This window comes from Clinocottus analis, unplaced genomic scaffold (genome assembly GCF_023055335.1).
Source record: "Clinocottus analis isolate CAN_PGR_092001 unplaced genomic scaffold, fCliAna1.0.p SCAF_24, whole genome shotgun sequence".
Taxonomy (NCBI): Eukaryota; Metazoa; Chordata; class Actinopteri; order Perciformes; family Cottidae; genus Clinocottus; species Clinocottus analis.
This window is the reverse complement of record NW_027175976.1, coordinates 8404360-8423415: the sequence shown is the minus strand read 5'-3', so window position 1 is coordinate 8423415 and position 19056 is coordinate 8404360. Positions and strand designations below refer to the sequence as shown.

General features: G+C 48.3%; 1 protein-coding gene across 2 annotated transcripts in view; it reads left to right on the top strand.

Moving 5' to 3' along the window:
* Positions 1-19056, top strand: part of LOC137794209 (nck-associated protein 5-like) — a 92491-nt gene that overhangs the window by 47623 nt on the left and 25812 nt on the right. For both annotated transcript variants that reach the window (XM_068590897.1, XM_068590898.1), the window contains exons 5-7: positions 10650-10740; positions 14220-14393; positions 17238-17306. In XM_068590897.1, the coding sequence (XP_068446998.1) occupies positions 10650-10740; positions 14220-14393; positions 17238-17306 (334 nt within the window). The remainder of the gene's footprint in view (positions 1-10649; positions 10741-14219; positions 14394-17237; positions 17307-19056) is intronic.

Genomic DNA, 19056 nt, shown 5'->3' with positions numbered 1-19056 from the left:
GACTTCCTGTTCAGTCGGAGCTAAATAAATCGTCAGAAAACCAATGTTGTGTGCACGTCTCCACGTCTTTAAAGGGGCCGGATGTGCTGTACTGCAGAATTAGCAGATAGGGAAGCGGCAATATGAGAGTCCGTGTCTTGCAGCGAGAGCACGCGTCGTACTTCTATTAGGTGGGAAATGTATAAAGCTTATCCCTGATTGGGTCCTGCACAGGTCCCCATGGAGACAGATGAATGTGCTCGCCGTGGCAGGGGTCGCCCGGATGGATCGTTCTCATTGGACGCTGGGGCGGCTGCCTGCGAGACTGCGGCTCTGCATTACAGACAAAGATTCCATTACAGCCCCGAAAGAAAAAAAAGAAGCGCTTATCGCAGGCGGGTGGGGGGGGTGGGGGGGGTCGGCCTCAAACTCCCCACCTCGCCACCTCGCTCAGCCGCTCCAGTCGCGTCGCCCTGTTGTCATCGTGCTGAATTGCTGTAATTTCCGTGGGTGTTTTTGGGAGTCCGGAGGGAGGAGGAGGGGGGGGGGGGGGACGCTAAGTTCAGCCGCTCACCGATATCTCCCTGCAGCGCCGCACACACTCGCTAACAGGATTTCAGTCTGCATACAAGTCTTAATCTTTTGTTTAGTGCTCATCTGAATGCGAACAAACAAGTGTACCGTGTGTGTGTGTGTGTGTGTGTGTGTGTGTGTGTGTGCGTGCATGCGTACCTGGCCCTGCTGTGGATTAGCACACCATCGCTGCAGCCAATAACCGGTGGCTCTCCGCCGTGGCGGCAGATGGGACATCAGTGAGGTCACTTTAATTAGAGACTTACAAGCGAGGGGGAAAACAAAGAAGAAGAAAAAAGATAACTCGGGCTTCCTGTGAACCTTTGCCCCACTTGCATCCGCTGCCAGTTATTGGCTTCTGGTCACACATCCCGCCTCTTTTAGGTGTGTATCTGTTGCACATTAGGGGAATAAGAAGTCTCAGTTAATCAAAGCGTCTTTTTGAGATAACGCGCCGCAAATCATGGTAAGTGGACACCCAATCTTTTAAACGGACTGGAATCCTTTGACCTCAGGCAACAATTGATTTGTATTGTTAATTAATTGAGGTTGTGCTTTGAATGATGGGGATGGAAGTGGAATCAGGCGAAAGCAATTTGAATGATGAAAGCCGGCCGCGTGTCGGAGCTAAGATATCAAACGCTATGCAGATGAGAGCGGTAAATGGATTCCCTGAAAAAAAAAAAAAAAAAACCATCGGCAAAAAGCTGCGCACTTTCTTTTTTTGTGTCGCTTGTTCCGGGAGACGGAGGTGTTCTGTGATGATATGAGACGAAAGGTAATGAGCTGCTTGGAGTCGCACACACGAACAAACAAAATCCAACAACAAAAAAATGAAAAGATCAGACAGTCCTGGAGCCAGACGACCTCCGGGGAATCTCAGCTTCTTACGGCCTTTGTGTGTGTGTGTGTGTGTGTGTGTGTGTGTGTTTGCCTCAGCGCGTCCCTGTAACACTTCCACTTTTTTTTGTATTTATTTTTGGGCAGGGGTTGAATGTAAGGCAGGGAACTGGAACGACTGGCTTTTCTTTCTTTCTTTTTTTCCCACTTTCATCCGCTCAAGAGCTCAATTTGCGTGTGTTTTCACGGCTGAGATCCGAAAAAGGCTGCATTCCTCAAGTGACCGGCCGTTTAGCTCCAGACATAGGTGTACACACACACACACACACACACACACACACACACATGCTCCTATCCAACACGCCCTCCCCCCAACCAGTTGGGCTGTGAGCCTGGTGTGGGTCACATGCCCGGCCCCTCCTGACTTGGGTCAACCCCCCAGGGCTTCACCACCACTCGCAGGGTCTGCCGTCATTAAACTCCCAACGGATTAGTGGGAGACTCCAGCCCTCAACTCAGCCCACCCTGGACGTCCCACTACTCCCATATGGGCAAGTCATTTTAGGAGCCGGGGCCGGACGGAGAGGAGATGGAAGGGCGGAGGGGCGCGACCGCGAGCCGCTCGGACAACTCTGTCGTCTTGAAGTAGAATCCACCCGAGTGCATTTTGGACGTCCACCCAGCGAGGAGGCTCCGGCGTCCACGTCTCCCGGACAGGATGACCGGCGAGCAGACGGGCACGTGGGGGCCGCTCGAGGCCCTGCGGGGCCTGAAGATGAGGCAGGCGGTCGTCAGGTAACGAGCGGAAACAGCGGTTTCATCTTCTCCGTTAAGGGAAGTCGGGAGAGTTGTTTGGGTTCAGCCGGCGTCCTGATCCTCTTAGAGACTTCACTGCCGTCACTCCTCCGGCTGCCGCGGAGATTAGACTCTTCCTCGAGAAGAAATGGGAGAAGCGACAGGCCTTTTGTCGGCCGCTGCTCACGAGTCCGCTCACGCACCCAACACGGGAGCCCAGTTTGGAGATCTTGACGTCTGGGTTCTCTGAGATATTTGTGGTTGTTGTTCTCCATGAGGCGTGCAGAGGTAAACCACTTTGCTTCAGACAGTTCAGAATTCCTCTTGACTCGGCGGGTCGGATCGCAGTCACCCAGAGCACATCAGCAAAACTGGGGCTTTTTTAGGGCCGACTCGGTCCATTCGACTGTGAGTCACGGGCGTCTTGAAGGGCCCTCTTGGTGGCAGGATGCTGGGAGACTTACGGCTAGACTAACAACAACAGCAGACGATGACTGGTGCCTGCAGATTTACAGCTCGGCAGCGTATTCCTTCTGCACATTACTCAGTGTGTGAAAACATGTGTGGATGCAACGTGTGTGTGTGTGTGTGTGTGTGTGTGTGTGTGTGTGTGTGTGTGTGTGTGTGTGTGTGTGTGTGTGTGTCGGAGGCCGATGATGTAAACAGGCAAGAATTGCAGCGCTTTTCAAAGTCTGTCCACGTTGTTTGGACAGTCACGCTCAGGTTGAGTTCCCTCCACGGTCCGCAGAGTAAAGTTTCTGAACTATGCGTGTGTGTGTTTGTTTGTGTGTGTGTGTGTGTGTGTGTGTGTGTGCGTGTGTGTTTGAGAGATGCATTCATGTGCTACTCTCATTACCCGCCGCACCACTCCGGACTGCACAGCTGGACCGGCAAATACTCTCCGAGAGCGAGCGGAGTGATTGCACTCTGTTTGCAGATCAATGGCCTCTCTTCTAATCATCTCAACGTCTCAGCCACGCCCCCCGGCCCGAGCGTTTTCATTTGGAGCATTTGAAAATGCACCACAACCCCCCCCCGCCCTCCTCCCTGCACGCTTTTGGCGACTGCAGGATCCAGCCGGATGAATCGGGGCCCCTGTTCGGGGACGACACATCTGGGGTCATTAACAGGATGGAGGGGTGGTGGAGGGAGGGGGGGGGGGGTCAGCCTTTTGAAGTTACTTCCTTACTCCGGCCCAATGGGGACGAGGGCTGTTAAATAGATAATAGGTGTCTGGACTATTTCTGGGAGCATATTTAAAGTATTTATTGGTCCATTTCAGCGACCCTCTCTTTAACATCCAAATTTGAGCGAGTTTTTGAACTTAATTTGAGATGTTCTACTCTATCGCTTGCACTAAATCACCCGCTCTCAAAAGAGCTTTGGTACCAATCTTTTTCTTTTTTTCCCCCTCTCAAAAAAAAACGAACAAAGTCCGTCCCATTCCTAAGTGCCGCGCTGTGTTTGTGGGTCAAAGGGCGACCTGTTACTTGCTTGTAACCATGCCAGACGATCACAAACACTCGCGCACTCCACACGACGAGCTTCCGCCTCGGATTAAACGCGACGGTGATGATGTTTGCAGGCGAGCCGAAAGAGGTCAGATCACAAGCTTTTGTGGAAGTAGGGCATCCGTCACGGCATCGTGATAGCTCGCCTGTTCCCTGTGGCCCGAAGCCAAACTTTGTGCCTCGTGGTCGCGGTATAGATTTGGGTGTCGGGCAGCTGCTCTGGTTGACACACATGCTAGAATGCTCTGTGGAAGTCACTCTATATATACGTGCATCATATGAGCAACACAAAGCTCATTTTAACAGCAAATACGCCTGAGCTCTCCCACCTGCCCCTGTGATTTCTCACTTCAAAGATTATAATATTCATGAAAATAGCCTGCGTGGAAGTTGACGTTGTGTTTTATGTGCATCCTCCGCTCCATCTTCTCCGGCGCCTGCCGTAAGTAATGGACCCCATGCTGTCGGTGTGACCGAGGTCTCCCGTCTCCGTCTCACATGTGGGACACACATGGCCGCAACCCATCCAGAGACAAGGCTCCATCCAGAGGGATGCTCCCGAGGGCCGACGGCCCCCTCGTTGCTTAACATGTGGGACGGCCATCATGAATACGCTCTAAGTCCTTCCAAATGTAGCGGGACCGCTGGAGGGATGAAAGAGGAATAACCTAAATCTGCTTCGCTCCATATGTCTCTTTTAATTCAGCCTCCTCGCTGACTTGCCCTCGATTACGCCCAGTCGGAGACCGTTTAATGAATTGTTTTATTATTTGCATTTAGAAGCTAAATACAGGATGAAAGAGCTCATTAAACTGTTATTTATGTGAATCAATAAGACGTTAAATTGGCATCTCGTGCAGAAGAGAAAACACGCCCACGAAAGTTATTTTTCACAGCAGTCGGTCCACAAATATTGGAGTGAAATATGACTTTGGGGGAATACTAAATGCTCTGGCCTCTTGATCTCTCGCGCCGTGGCATGTGTGTCTTGTTGCTGAGGTCAAAGGTCGCGGACGGGAGTCGGCGCTCGCGAGGAGGCGAAAAACCTTTGTAATGCTACCCGGCTGTAACGTGCATGACTGATGTGCAGGACGTTTACAGCTCTGACCTGTCCTCAAGGCCGTAAACTGGACCAACCCGTTCGCCCAAAGTGTCTCGTTTAGTTCCAGGGGAATTTCGCTCTCTCTCTTCATTTGGGTCACGTCTCTGAAAAAGGGGTCTCCTCGCGTGTTTTCTGCAAAACAGCTCTAAGAGGATAAGAGTGGCTTAGCGTCGGGTTAAGCTAGGCAATCATTCAGTGGGCGTACATAAGTGATTTGATGAAAAGGAGTCCGAGAGGAAGAATGGATATTCTTGTGGCATAACGGACAGTTTCGCAGGTCTGATAAGGCGATTGCGTGCCGTCGATGCGGCGGTCACACCGTGGCCCCCGATGGCCCCTCGATGGCCCCTCGATGGCCCCTCGATGGCCTCGATTCAGCCGCACAACCAGGTGATTGTTCTCCCTATCATCTCAGCAGCTTAAGGATTTTCCAATTGTTCCCCGGTCAAATCTGATTAGAGGGTCTCGGCCGACCTGAGCCGCTGACAGCGCTGATAAAGTGAGAGTGCGAGCAGAGACGAGCTGCAGCGTCTCGCCGCGGATCTCCGGCGCTCTCCGCCGTTTAGCGTCTCGCGTTCATTAGCGTGAGATGTTCGGAGGTTCCACTCCCATCTTCGTAATGAGACAACTTTGCGTTTTCTGTCCTCTTCATCTCGAGCGTCTAGTCTCGCTTCTAAGTTTCCTGCGAGAAAAGCAACAACAGGCTTTCGTTTTGAATTCTGAATGTGGTCAAGCTAGCTAATATCCTGCGGCGGGGCATGCTAGCAGCCCAAATATCCAACCTGTAAATCTGAGACGGCGCGCACAGATCTCTGATCGTGCACCTTCCATGCAGCCCTTCTTGCACGGAAAAAGTAGATTCTTTTAGCCTCTTAATCACCAATGAAGTACCACACACACACACACACACACACACACACACAGTGGCCGACAAAACAGGGGGATCCCTGTCCTTAGTCCTGCTTCATCCCTGCGAGTTCATCCACTGATTTCCGTCTGATCCCAGACTACCGACGTGCTCGGCTCCCAGCGGGGGGGCCCTCCTCCTTTTAGGACGAGGGCTTAACGCGGGACACATGGGAAAGTCTTCGGCTGCCAGGTCGCTGTCTGTGCACGGAGAGCCGCGTGTCGGATAACGACGCGGCGAGCAGAGAACGGGAGATCTGCCGTCCCGGGCCGCGGGACGGCCCACGCTGCCGGCCCGTTGAGCGGAGAGCACTCAGGCTTACATGACGACTGCGTGGCCCATTTCAGCCCAGAGACACACGATTCAGCAGCAGCGTGGAGGTCACATGCACACGGCGATCCACATGGAGCTCAGAGACGTCCGCTCGCTGTTCCTGGCTTTTTTCCGGAGAAACGGCCGTGCAAAACACGGGAGGGAGAAATTCAAGATGGGGTAAGTTTTCTCTGGCTTTTGAGGGATGTCTGGAGTCCTTTAATCTTTTTTTTATTTTTTTTTTCTTCTCTTTTTTTCGGGGCTGTGACGGAATGCGTCGTCGGAGCCGCTGCAGTTTCACTGAGTAGAAACAGTTTGGAAATGAAGCGCTCCTTCGTTTGAAGTCTCGGTGTCACTGTGACTTCTGACAGCTGAGCCGTAAAGAAAGAAAGGAGGAAGAAGAAGAAGAAGAAGAAGAAGAAGAAGAAGAAGAAGAAGAGAGGGAGCTTGTCGTGCGTTAACCGCTGCTTTGTCAACCAGTCGGCGCCAGACGACACACAGCATTTCACCTCTAATTGTCCCTGTGTGCTCTGATGATGCATCACTTTGTTCACCTCAGAGCTGTCGACGCGCGTGTGTGTGTCTGTGTGTATGTGTGTGTGTGTGTGTGTGTGTGTGTGTGTGTGTGGGGAGAGAGTTTGGAGTAAAGATCTTCGGGCCTGCAGGCTGGGAATTGATTGGACCCTTAATTGTATTTCCTGGACTGCTGACGAACGCCACGCTTGAAATTCAGCTTGTGCAGCGCCGGGGTCAGAGGAAGTCAGAATTTGCTTTTGCCTCCACACACGTGCCCTCAAAACACACAAACACACACACACACACACACACACACACACACACACACACACACACTCATTCGTCCTTCCTTCCTTCCTTCCTTCCTTCCCTGAATGATGTTTTCAATAGGTCCTCGGCAAGCACTTTTGAGATTAATCACACTATCACTCTGAGCAGGACTGTGTTTTTTATGTAAAGTAATGCTCTGTCATCTGAGAGTTATAATCCATCCATCATGGGCGCTTAGCAGACTCTCTCTCACATATAAATAGGTTTTAGGAGGCTGAATTTACAGTACTGACAAATTACACTGTTTATTTTACGCGATGTTTTGCTGGACGCTTGTCCCTTTCTGTTCTTCGAAGCATTTACTGCTGAGATTTAATTACTTAAATGTACTTTTTTTATGCTTTATAACTTTATAATCAGCTCTCCTGTATACATGCTAATAAATAATTATTGCTTTGATAGCAAAGACTGTTAGCTGGTATTAGTAATCAGTGCACCATCACATGGTGATTACTGGGAGGTAATTGTCCAACGAGTTGTTGTTTGTGTTGTTGCTCTGCATGAGTTGCCAAAGAAAATGAGATGATAACCGGTAATTCATGCAGAATCCTGCAGGTTCACCTCGAGCTAGACACTTGATATGTGGAGGGGATGAATTGTTGTTGTTTTTCACCCAGAATATAAAGCATCTTCTCAAATGGACCCCTTTCTGTCCACATTAAGCATCTCTAGTCCCTTCAGCGTGCTGATCTTCAAAGTCCTTCAGTGCTCTCCCTCCGCCGTCAAAAGTGCCAAAGTCTGTCCTGCACATCTGTGCTTTGAAATGCAAGCGGCACGGAGAGGCCTGCAGCTCCGTGGGGCTTGTTTAGAACCACAAAGGGTTCCTTTCAGGTGTGTCAGAGTGCCACGGACGCCTCAAAACAACCCCGTCCTCCCCCTCCAGCTCCAGCACGAGGAAGCCGGCATCAAAGTGCTTCTTACCATCCTGTCACTTTGTCATGCGAAGGTCACAGAGGTCACACCGGGGAGTTTTGTCAGCAAACCCTGATTTCGTTCACTTAATATTACATTTGCCTCTCTGGCTCATTTGGCACATGTTGCCGTTCATGCCGCATGAGAATCATTTTGACTCCATCTGTTGCCTCGCCTCGTGATATTTCCCTTATTTCAGGTTTAATTTGAAAAGTCCCACATTTACATATTCGTCCTGCACGGCGGCTCGTTATGGATTTTTAGTGGAGCAGAAAAGAAAACGGAGAGCAAATATCACTTTTCCAAACAATGAGCAACAATGTCTGTGCAATATATATCTGCTGTGCTTGTTATTCCTGGTGTTTGATGAGCTCACTGTCGTAAGCTTCACTGCTTGAGTCAAGGAAAAGAATGCAGACGGACCCGCCCTTCAAGGCTGAAGGAATTTGAGGAATGGGTTAAAAATCCTTTTTATTGCGCGGTAAAGAAAATAGCAAATATCTTACAGGACTCTGTAAATTCCTTTCAAACCGGAGTGAGTTTTTTTTTGCAAGATCGCCGGGGGTTTATCCTTCAGAAAAACAGATGCTCACCTCTGTGACCTGAATGGCATTATAATGCACCAGGGGCTATATCTGTCGGCGGTCACCTGCCGAGAATCCCCAGCTACCCCTGCTCGCCATGCTGCTCATGCCCGTCAGCGAGTCCTTGACCCCGGGGTCGGCGTCTCCGGACTTTAAAGCCGCCTGAGTCACGTCCTCTTTGCTCTATAGGTTTGTGCTGATTAAGGCCAGCATTTAAAGCAGGAACTGGAGCAATCTGCCACCGGCTCCGCGGAGTGTTCAGTCAGCAGCTAGTGGCCTGATTACAGCCGGCTTTATGGCTCAGCCCGGACAGATGGTGCAGCTAGCGGCGTCCTGCCCGCGCTCGCTCTCACCCGCTGTCGCCGCAGCCACGCAGGGCCGAGCAGGGCCGAGCAGGGCCGAGCAGGGCCGAGCAGGGCCGAGCAGGGCCGAGCAGGGCCGAGCAGGGCCGCACTTGGAGGTCGTTACATAAGCAAAGGATGCAACATAAGCATGCTATGCTCAAGTGATTTAAATCGCTAAATACTGTGTGGTAAACCAGCAGTGTTTGCTTAAGTCTGAACATTCCAGCACACATTAGAAAAAATGTATAATACTTCAAAATAAAGGTGTTCACAAGTTCATGCACCATGAGAGCAATTCAATACAATTGCATTTCAGTTTGTAGGTTACAGGGAACAAAACATTAAAATAAAGTCTAAACTATGAGCTTTAGCGCTGCAGGGAGGCAGATTTTGTAACATTTGGACAAAGCTAGGCTAGCTTTTTCCCTCCGTTTACAGTCTTTATGCTAATCTAAGCTAACAGGCTGCTGGCAAAAATAAGGGTGGTCATTTTCTCATCTAACTGTCATCAAAACGTGGACAAAAAAAAAGTAATATTTCCCAAAATAAGGAACTATTTATTTTACGATTCATCTCAGTTTAATAGTTCAAACTGTCCTGATCCATGCAAACTGTTGAATACTGGCATTCTCTTTCTTTGTACGAATGCGTGTAAATGTGGACTTTACGGCTTGATAATAAGAAGTCATGAGTTTGGGATGGAGAGAAAATGAGGAGACTGTTCTTGAATCTGATTTCAATGAATCCCACTCTAAAAGTGTCCATTTTCAACCATTAACGTCCATTTAAATACATCTTTCCTCCTCTAAAACACTTTTTATCCCCATTGAGAGTTCAAATCTGTTTTTTTCGAGTCCTGGTCCTCTTGTCTTGTGTAATTTCTTTGTGAATCAAACCAGTGAAAGAAGAAAAAGAAGTGATGATTCCCAACTGACTCCCTCAAAGCCTTCCTTTTGTCAAGACTCTCCTTCTTAACAATGACAGGAATCACTTTTATCGGCTCCTTTACGGTGACATCCTCCCAGTTGGGTCCGAGGTCATCTCAGCTCATCTAGTCGTCTGTGGTGCTCTCTTCTTTTTTTTTTTACAGAATCATGAAGTAAATGCATGTAGGGTTAAAGCTCAGCCTGCAGCTGGAGGGCATGAAGATGGTACGTGGCTCTTATTCAGATGGAAAATAGGCAGAGGCATTTTTTTTTTTCACCAGCACTTGTTTGCCAGCTGTTTTGCATGCAGCTTGCAGTGTTTAGCGGCACAAAATAGAAGCTCGGATTGTTCTGAGCGGACCAAGACTCGATGGCCAAGGTCGCTCGCTCGGTGTTTGCTGCAGTGATTGCACTTAATTCAAGCCATCAACAGACGCACGCCTACACCATCACAAACAATAAGTCAGTAAGTACCGTGTTTGCACATTTTGCACTCAATCTCACACCGAGCAGAAGTTAGGATTCATCCCTAAAATAAAACACCATCATCCATCTTGTGTCTCTGGCACTGATTCAGTCCCATTCTCTTTTTATTGTGTGTGTGTGTTTGTGTGCGCATGCTTATGGAAAATCAAAATTGAAGGATGCAATGATCCATTTCAAACAACAAACACGGAATCAAATTGTAAAACAGCTTGAGTATAGACCCCGTTTTTCAATGTTTATCGCGGCGCCTTCCCTCCGAAGCAGCTGGTGATCATTTCAGACGCTTTAACCTGATGGAAGCCGCTTGTCCTCGGGCGGGTTGGTGCTGGCTGTTCTGCAGGTGTGATTAAAAAACAAAACAAGGCACATTTTGCTGCCTGGAAACTGCTGGCTCAGCAGCGACGTCTCACAAGGAACAATGCCCCGGTTATTTTTGGATAATCCGGCTTTTGTTGTACTTAACGTAAAAAAACCAACTGGTCCTTCAAAATGAAATGTGGACTGAATTGTGTGATGTGTTTTTTGTGTGCAGGATGGAAGAGACGGTGCGGTCGCTGCTGCAGAATCAGGGCGGCGTGGAGCCGACGGCTGTGGACCCGGTGGACATCATGAAGGCCTACAGGGTAAACTAGTGCTCACTCAACAAAACTGAAAGCACATGGATGTCTGGAGAGGAGAGAAATTCATAAATCCAACTATCAGAATCGGTATATTTGATTTCCCTGATAAAATATAGTCCTATTCTCTGTTTACTCAGAGATGTGGCATCACTTTGTTGGTAAAGTCATCTCCGTCTGTGTCACTCTTCGGCTCAGACGCTGGTGAATAAAAACTCGGTTCAGCCGAGGTGAGCGCGTCCACGTTGCGTAAGAGAAATAGCCGCCGGGATGGAGCAGAAAGAAAAACAGATATTTCTGAAGCACGAGGGTCGCGCTTCACAATTTGGAGGTTGGCGTGTTTACACGGCGCCGAAGTGCCAAAGTGCTGTTGCCTCAGTCTGTTATTCACCATGTCTGAGGACAAAAAAAAAAACAGCTCTTCTTTCCACTTATGTGTTGCATTCATGTGTAGATCTATAAAAAAAACAACACCAGAGCATACCAAGCATCAGCACACACATTTTGCTTTGGTGATTTCAAAGTTTTTAGTGGACAGTTTAATGAAACTGGGAGACCAGTGAGGTAAAAACAAAAGGTTAGACCGAAAACTTTAGTGTCCCTAAAGCAGCGGCCGGGTGACAAAATGTCTCCGGGGGACGGGAGGAAACGAGTGCAATAAAACGAGCCTCCATCAATTACTGCATGCGTTCATCACTGGGGATAAAAGAGGGAAATAGATGCGGAAAATCTTTTGAGTGATGAGTGCAAATAAAAGTGGGCAGACTAGAAAAAAGAAACGAGCGCCATAAGATTAAATGTCAGGACGGCGAAACACGGGAGGAGAGCGGTCGTGATAAAAACAAATGATGTAAACTGTCCCGAGGTGCAGGAGCTGGATCATGAAAATATGACGAGACGATATGCAAATAGGGTTCTCCGTGCACACACAATAATCCTTTCAGGGTTCCCCACCACGAATGGATTATGCTGAGGAGAAGCAGAATGACGAGGGTGATAGCAGGTGGGATATGAAGTGCTGTGTGTGTGTGGAGGCGTTCAGTAAATATTTATGACTCCGAGCACCGGGGGTGAACCCCAAATAATTCAGTATTATGACAATATCTGAAGGATTTCTGCAGCTTTTTAAAATTATATTTACCCATGTCTAAATCATAGTTGTCTTGGTGCATCAATGGATTTAAAAGTGTATAAAATGCCAAAGAGAGAATCAAGAGAACGGTTGACTTAAAGAAGGGATTAATCTTCTATCTATTTTCAATCTAATAACTGAAATAAAGGAATTCGACACTATATCCTGCTGTAACTTTAACTACAATATTCTGAAATGTACTTTAATATTTCACCCTAATTTTGACTGTACCGTAAAAGTTGGGTTATAAGCCGCTACTCCCTTGGGTTGTTCTCGCCCCTGCTAGCTCTCCGCTAGCTCCCCGACAACCACTGAAGGTAGCGTGACCAGCCGCAGCTCGAGCTGGTGCTGGTCCCGCGACCTTTGGTGGCGAGCTAGCAGCAGCGCTAGCTGGCTACAGCGGCGAGCTAACGGGGACAAGCACCGAAGAAAGTAACGGCTTATAACCTGACTTTATTTTTTAGCCATGCAAGCATGCAGCATTTTTTTTTGCTTTACCATATTCTTGCAAAACTGAAGACTTTAGCATCAGCCTCATCTGTATTTAATGTTCCGTACTAATCATCAACGTATCCGCAGGTAAACGCCATCACGGCGAACATGCCAACACGGCTGCAAAATTGTGCTTTGGAAGATGTTTCATCTCAGCAACGGTTATGCAAGGAGAATATACTTAGTGCGTGTAGACATACCTTGCTCTGGTGTTCAGCAGTCACAGAGAACACACTGAGAGGGTTATTACGGTGCTATTCCCAGCATGGACTCCTGCTGCAGCTGCATTTTGTGTGCTCAGCAGACAAACTCAATAACTGGAAAGGGCAGCGTGAGGGACGAGGTTTCCTCCCCTCTTTCCTCGGCAGACTCTCTCCGCGGTGATTATTGCCGAGCCCTTTAACGGCGTCTGATGAGCCGTCTCTCGGAGCGGACTTCAAACTAAAGCAAAACTTAGAAACCGTGACTTTTAAAAGGATTGCCTTCGAACTCCATCTCCGTCTGATGGAATCGAGCAAGATTGAAAACCTAATATATGTTTAGAGGAGAGCGGATCAAGCCGAAAACAAAAGTGGCCCTGAAGGACATTATTTCCAATTCCTATTAGGAGAAATAAGTATCTGCTGCATTTGGATGTATAAAAGAAGAGCCGCAGCCATCCATTAGCGCGGCTAACCTCAGCTTTGTCCGGCACATTAACCACAGGTATCTTCAGCGCTGACAATTATCTGTCAGAGCTCGGCTACGAATGACAAACAGCGCGTGTGTGCCGCGATACATCACTCTGCATCTACTGAATAACTCTTGAATAGAAGACAGCGTTGCTTCATCACCAGCACATGTTCGAGTTGCTTTGTTGCCTTTGTTGCTCAGAGTGGGAACCTAGCCTCTAGTAAGAGGGTTAGAAGAGAAAATAACTCTTTTATAACGATGACTTAAAGTATTAAAAATAATTAAAAGTGACCCGCAGATGTCCTTGAATTTAAGAAAAATGCTTTAAATTGCTTGTTTTCCCTCGACCGACACTCTAAAAAGGAAATAAACTGATTTAATCGAAATTTAGATATTTTTTCAGACCTCTGACAGTTCAATTCAAATAAAAAAAATACTCTTTATCAATTTTATCAAAATGTGGTGAATATTGAAACTCCTCATTGTTTCCCGGAGGTAATTCACAATAACATAAAACAGGTAAAATAACAAATCCTCACATTTCCAATGTGTTAGAACAATTGAATGTGACATATTTTCATTATGTATTTTATTTACTTTAAAGCAGAAGATGCTATTGCAATAACCACATCACCCCCACAAAATGAGGGTGTATGTTCAGTAAAAAACACACTTTTAGGCTCCGAAAGATTCCTTATTAAAAAAAAATAGGATGAATAATCTCTCAAGTGTGACACGGAGCTCATTGTGTTTTTCTAGCTAGCCAGGCGAAGCCTAATTAGTGGCTCATTATTACCAGGAGTTAATTACCGCAGATGCCGTGAAGGCAAAAAACAAAACAACACAGAAGAGAAAAAGATAGCTGGCAAAGAGACGGAGGGAGAGAGAGAAGGATCCCTCTCACACAGACGAGACGAGAGCCCTCAAGGTCACCGCCACTCTTTGGAAAACAAGTGAAACATGATTAGGGATTATGGGATGTTTTGCAACCCCTGTTGTCCCGTCTGCCCATCTGAATCCTCTCCCCTTTCCCATGCTCTGATTTCTCTCTTTCACGGCTCCTTACCTGAAACATGTCTCCTACCTCACTCCTCGGCGCTTTCTTCCCATCTGCTCGGGGTTTTTCTGTGCCAAATGTTCCGTCTTCCCCCTCTGACCTCCTCCTGTTTTGTTTTTCTCTGTGCGTCAGGATAAACTCTCCGAGGAAGTGCGGAAACAGTACGGCGGCCCCGAGGCCAACGGCTCCCCGCCGTCGTCCGCTCGGGCGGAGCCGGACCCGCCGAACGCCGACACCGATGCCAGCCAAGCAGAGGAGGACAAAGACAGAACCAAGCCCCTTCTGGATCGCCTCCAGGCCCTGGAGGTACCTCCTGAACCCTCCTCACTCTCTACCTTTACTGCCGCCCTTTTGTCTCCTCTCTCTCTCCACCTACCTTCCTTCTCTGCTTCATTCCTCCTCCTCTCCTGCCTCTTCAGTCTTCTTCATTCACCCTTCCAGCCATCCTTTGTGGCCGGCCTGTCTGCCAGTTGTCAGAGTCCTCGCTCGGCAGCGTCTGAAAGCATGACAGCTCATCTAATCCTCCTCCGTTCGGAGAGCAAAGTTGTCCTGCGAGAGTCGCTGCAGGGGCTTCGGGCTACTCTCCAGCTTCGGTTTGTTTTCCTCTGCGCTCGGGGATTTGAGCTGTACTCCGCCGCGAGCCCCGAGCAGCAGCCACAGCGATCCACGCTGATTGCGTGTTGTTTTTTTTGTGTTGTTTTGTTAAACCAAAGCCACCGGACACATCGTCTCAGATTGCTTCTGCAATTAAAGGACTCAGTTAATTAAATTAGGCCACCAGCCGTACCTTTTCATCTCCAAGAGGCTTCTCTTGATGTGGTGGAAGGGGGCGTGGCATGAAGTCTTCACCTCATTGCCATCGTGCACAATTATTTAAACGATGTATGCAAATGAAGCTGACGGACACCCACATATAACAAGAAACTATGTGCACATACAAAGTCGTGAAAAGAACAAGAGTCCCTAAAACGACACTAAAGCCTCTCTGTTAGAAAATAGACCCTAATTACAGATAATTCCCCATTGCTCCTCAGCTGTAAGCTATCTCCCGACTGGCAGGAAGTGATGCACAATACCTAATCATTACATATTAAACGGCGTTATCAAAAGTTATCTGCCATTTAATTCCCTTTTGCCGGCGTCGGGTGATGGATGCACCGAGCGAGAGCGAAGCGGAGGCGATACATCACTGCCCCTCACTGTGCATAAACTCCACAGACACTAAGTAAGCGCCGCCCGGCTCGTATTCCTGCTGCTCGAGTGATGCTGTTCATTAACTTGGCCGGGACACACTGTGGTCTATAACTGGAGCTTTAATGAAAACACACAGAATTTTGGGAGACAGTGGTGAGGACATCGGGGCTACAATGACCACAGAGGATCATTTATTAACCTTCATGCACACACTTCTAAATACCAAGGTTCCTTTCTCCTCACAGAGATGTGTGGTTGATGTGGTACTCAGAGTAAGAGTTGGGTTGTAACCTGCTACTATCTTCGGTGGTTGTCCCCGCTAGCTTCCTGCTGTAGCCAGCTAGCGCTGCTACTAGCTCCCCGCTGCCGCTGCTTCTGCTAGTGGGGACAACCACCAAAGATAGTAGTGGGTTACAACCCAACTTTTAAGGTAAGTACCACATCAACCACACTCCAAAACATCCGATCTATGACTTTGAGGAGAAAGGAGCCTTTGGCTCAACGCCAGACTCGGGCAGCAGCAGCGGGGAGCTAGCAGCAGAGCTAGCTGGCTACAGTGGGGAGCTAGTCTGGCGTCGAGTCGGGATTGGTCCCGCTACCAACAGGGTTGTCGGGGAGCTAGCAACAACGCTAGCTGGCTACAGTGGGGAGCTAGCGGGGATAACCACTGAAGGTGGTAGCAGCTTATAACCTGACTTTTATGGTACCCAGACTCGGTACCTTATGCAACCCGACTTAAAAAAATTCCAAACTATCCCTTTAACCTGGAGCCATCTTCCCTTCTATTTACCCGAACACTAACCGGCTCCACAAGCTTGAAAACGGCCACAGCGACATAATCCATGGTGGTAAACACAGTCCTTTCTTTCCGTCTTTGCTTCTTTGTACCCAAACCAAACTGTTTAAATATCAGTGTGTGCATTGCGCCTCGCTGGCGGCCAATCTCCTGACGGCAGCAGGAAGAAATGTAAATAATCCTTTAAAAAAACACGTCACCTCACACATTTAACTGTCTTTTTGTGTGTTTGTTAGCCAAGGGAGCCGTTTATGTCAAGGTTCTCCAGAGGACAATATTAGAGGAAGATGTTACGACATGCTGTGCAGGGACTATAATACCCCCATTTAATAAATCCAAAATGACATTGAGATTCTCATTTCAACCTTCTAAAGGCTTTCGTGTCATTGAACAATAAAGCAGCAACAACATTCAGGGTTCAGGTAACACAATACCACTTAAGTTGCGTTCTGCCACTATGACCCGGGGACTCAGATAACACTTCGGACTTTTAGAAGAAAATAACAAATATCAAACGGTGGTGTCTTTTAGTAGCTGTTGAGTAGCTGTTTTATGCGTTTAATAACAGGAATATGGTCCATGAGACATATACATGGGATTTCTTTAGTTCAAGATTTCTCTACACCACATCTATATATATATATACACACATCCACCCCCACCGTCAGGCTTCAGTCCTTAATGAGTGTGTGTTTCTTCCTAGATAGCATAATTAGAAGGCTTTGGGTTGTAATTATGTGTCCCGTGTTCTCATCAAGGCCTCGCTGGTTGCCGCTAAAGGGCAGAGGGCGAGAGACGCCCGGCTGGCTGACAGCCCCTAATATGCCGCCTGCCACTGACAAATTGGAAACTCCCAAAGATCAATAGGGTGCCGCCTCACCGCTTGGCAAGTGGAGGAGATATTCTTATTAGGTCCACACTCCAAATGGCTGGCTGCCGTCCCAAAGTTCAGCATCATAACTTCCATCCCCTTGACCTTTATCTCTGTGGTACTTTGTACGTCTTTTATTGGCCTTTCCTGGTTCGACGCTGACACACGACCTTTGCGCGGCAACTCTCCCGTTAGCTTGATTGCTATCTCCGACGGCACCGGTGTTGTTCCGTTGCATCGTGTAACCAAAAGATGTGCATCCTCAATGTGTCCGTGCTCTCTTTTGCAGGAGAAGAACTCGGCCCTGGCCGTGGAGAACGAGAGCCAGAGGGAACAGTACGAACGCTGTCTCGATGAGGTGAGAGCGAAGCCGCTTTATCTCGACGCTTTCAAGGTCGCCAGATGTTTCGCTAAGGTCGCACATGGTCGGTGAGCGGAACGAGCGGCGGTGTTGAGCTCAAATTTCAGGTTTTAATGAGGCCCTGCAGAGCACACAGGGTTTCCCACAGGTTGGCAATTTACTTGAGGGAGGCGCAGGGGAATTTCTGTTATTAACAATTAATTTTAGAAAACGGTGCCATATCTTTTCAGCCACTACAATCTCTCATCACTCACTTTAGCGGATAGGCTATCTCGGTTCTTAAGCAAGCTCCGTCTTGAAGTCTGAAAAGAACCTTTCTGAGAACAAAGGTGTTCGTTATTGTTCTTGCTTTTTCTTGATGCTTGCATAATAAAGCAGGGAGTGAGTTTTTGTGCACACCTCTGCACTAGCTATTGCTAACAGTCGCTGCACCGCCATCACACCTCTATTCAACTACCACATCAGCGTATTGTTGTCATTGATTGTGGTCGCTATTAATAAAATGCACGCTGTTAAATAACCTTCATCGGGTCTTGTGTTGCTGACGGTTTATGTAACGAAGCCACTTCTGTGCCCTTTGGGTAACAGTGAGAGCTTCATAAGTGCTGTTTAGGGAGCCACATAAAGGGAATAAAGCAGGAGAGAGCATGTCCAGCAGGGACAAGTTGCCCAATTTGTCCTGGAACCAACAGGCTCAGCCAACTGAGCAGACCTGCCGGAGGGAGGAGAAAAAACAGGTGGGAATGAAAGAGGAAAGGATGGGGAGATTGGACGAGGAGAGGGGGAGGAAGGAGATTGAAAGGGAGGGGAGGATTTTATTTCCACGGCTTTTCTTTGCGTCCAGCGCTGATTGCATTTGGGGATAAAGTCGCTCTCTTTTCTGCCTCGCTGCTCTCATTACGGTGGCTCAACTCGCCTGTGTTGCGTTTGCTTCTCAACTATCTTTCCCTTGTGCGGTTGACTTTAGTGGAGGGAGGGCTCTGGTAACAATGGCTCTGATGATGGAGGCTGTGTCTGCCTCTGCAGTGACCGACCAGAACCAGGCTAACTTGTTTGTGACAGAAGGGATGATTATTTCCTTTATTTCCGTTGGCACAGCTGCTGGTCCAAACATCAGCACCTGTGTGTGCCAGCTCATTTGTAGTCTAATTACTTGTTTAGGAAGTCATACAAAGACCGCAATCAGGGATCAAACCCTCCGTCCAATACCATTAGCCTCCGTTTGATCACTCGGCTATTTTACACAAAGTCGAACTTGCGGTTCCGGCAGCCGAGGGGCTCGTTTCACCATATTTACTCCCCATCTCTCTTTATTCAATAAACGAGAGCGAGGGCACTCAAAAAGAAGCCGATGTGGCTTCACGCGGTATTAATGAGCAATCAATGGGCCGTAATCGGAGCCGGTCCTCCATCGGCGTTGTGGTCTCAGAGAGCGAGGCGGGTGTGAACTGCTGCGAGTCCAGAGACCAGACGCCTCTGCTTCTCCATCCGTCTGGCGCTGTCATTACCAGCGTGAGGAAGTGAGGGTTGAAGCTTGTATAAGAGGTGTGTGTGTGTGTGTGTGTCTGTGTATGTGTGTGTGTGTGTGCATATTACACACACACACACACCTGCTGCTCTGTAATATTGTGCTATTGTGTTCACATGAGCTCATAATAATTCATCCCATGTGTGAATTGGCGGAGGAGGAAGTGCAGCGTTAGCAGTGCAGAGGTGGTCTACAGAGGCCTGTGAGGGTCAAAAGGAG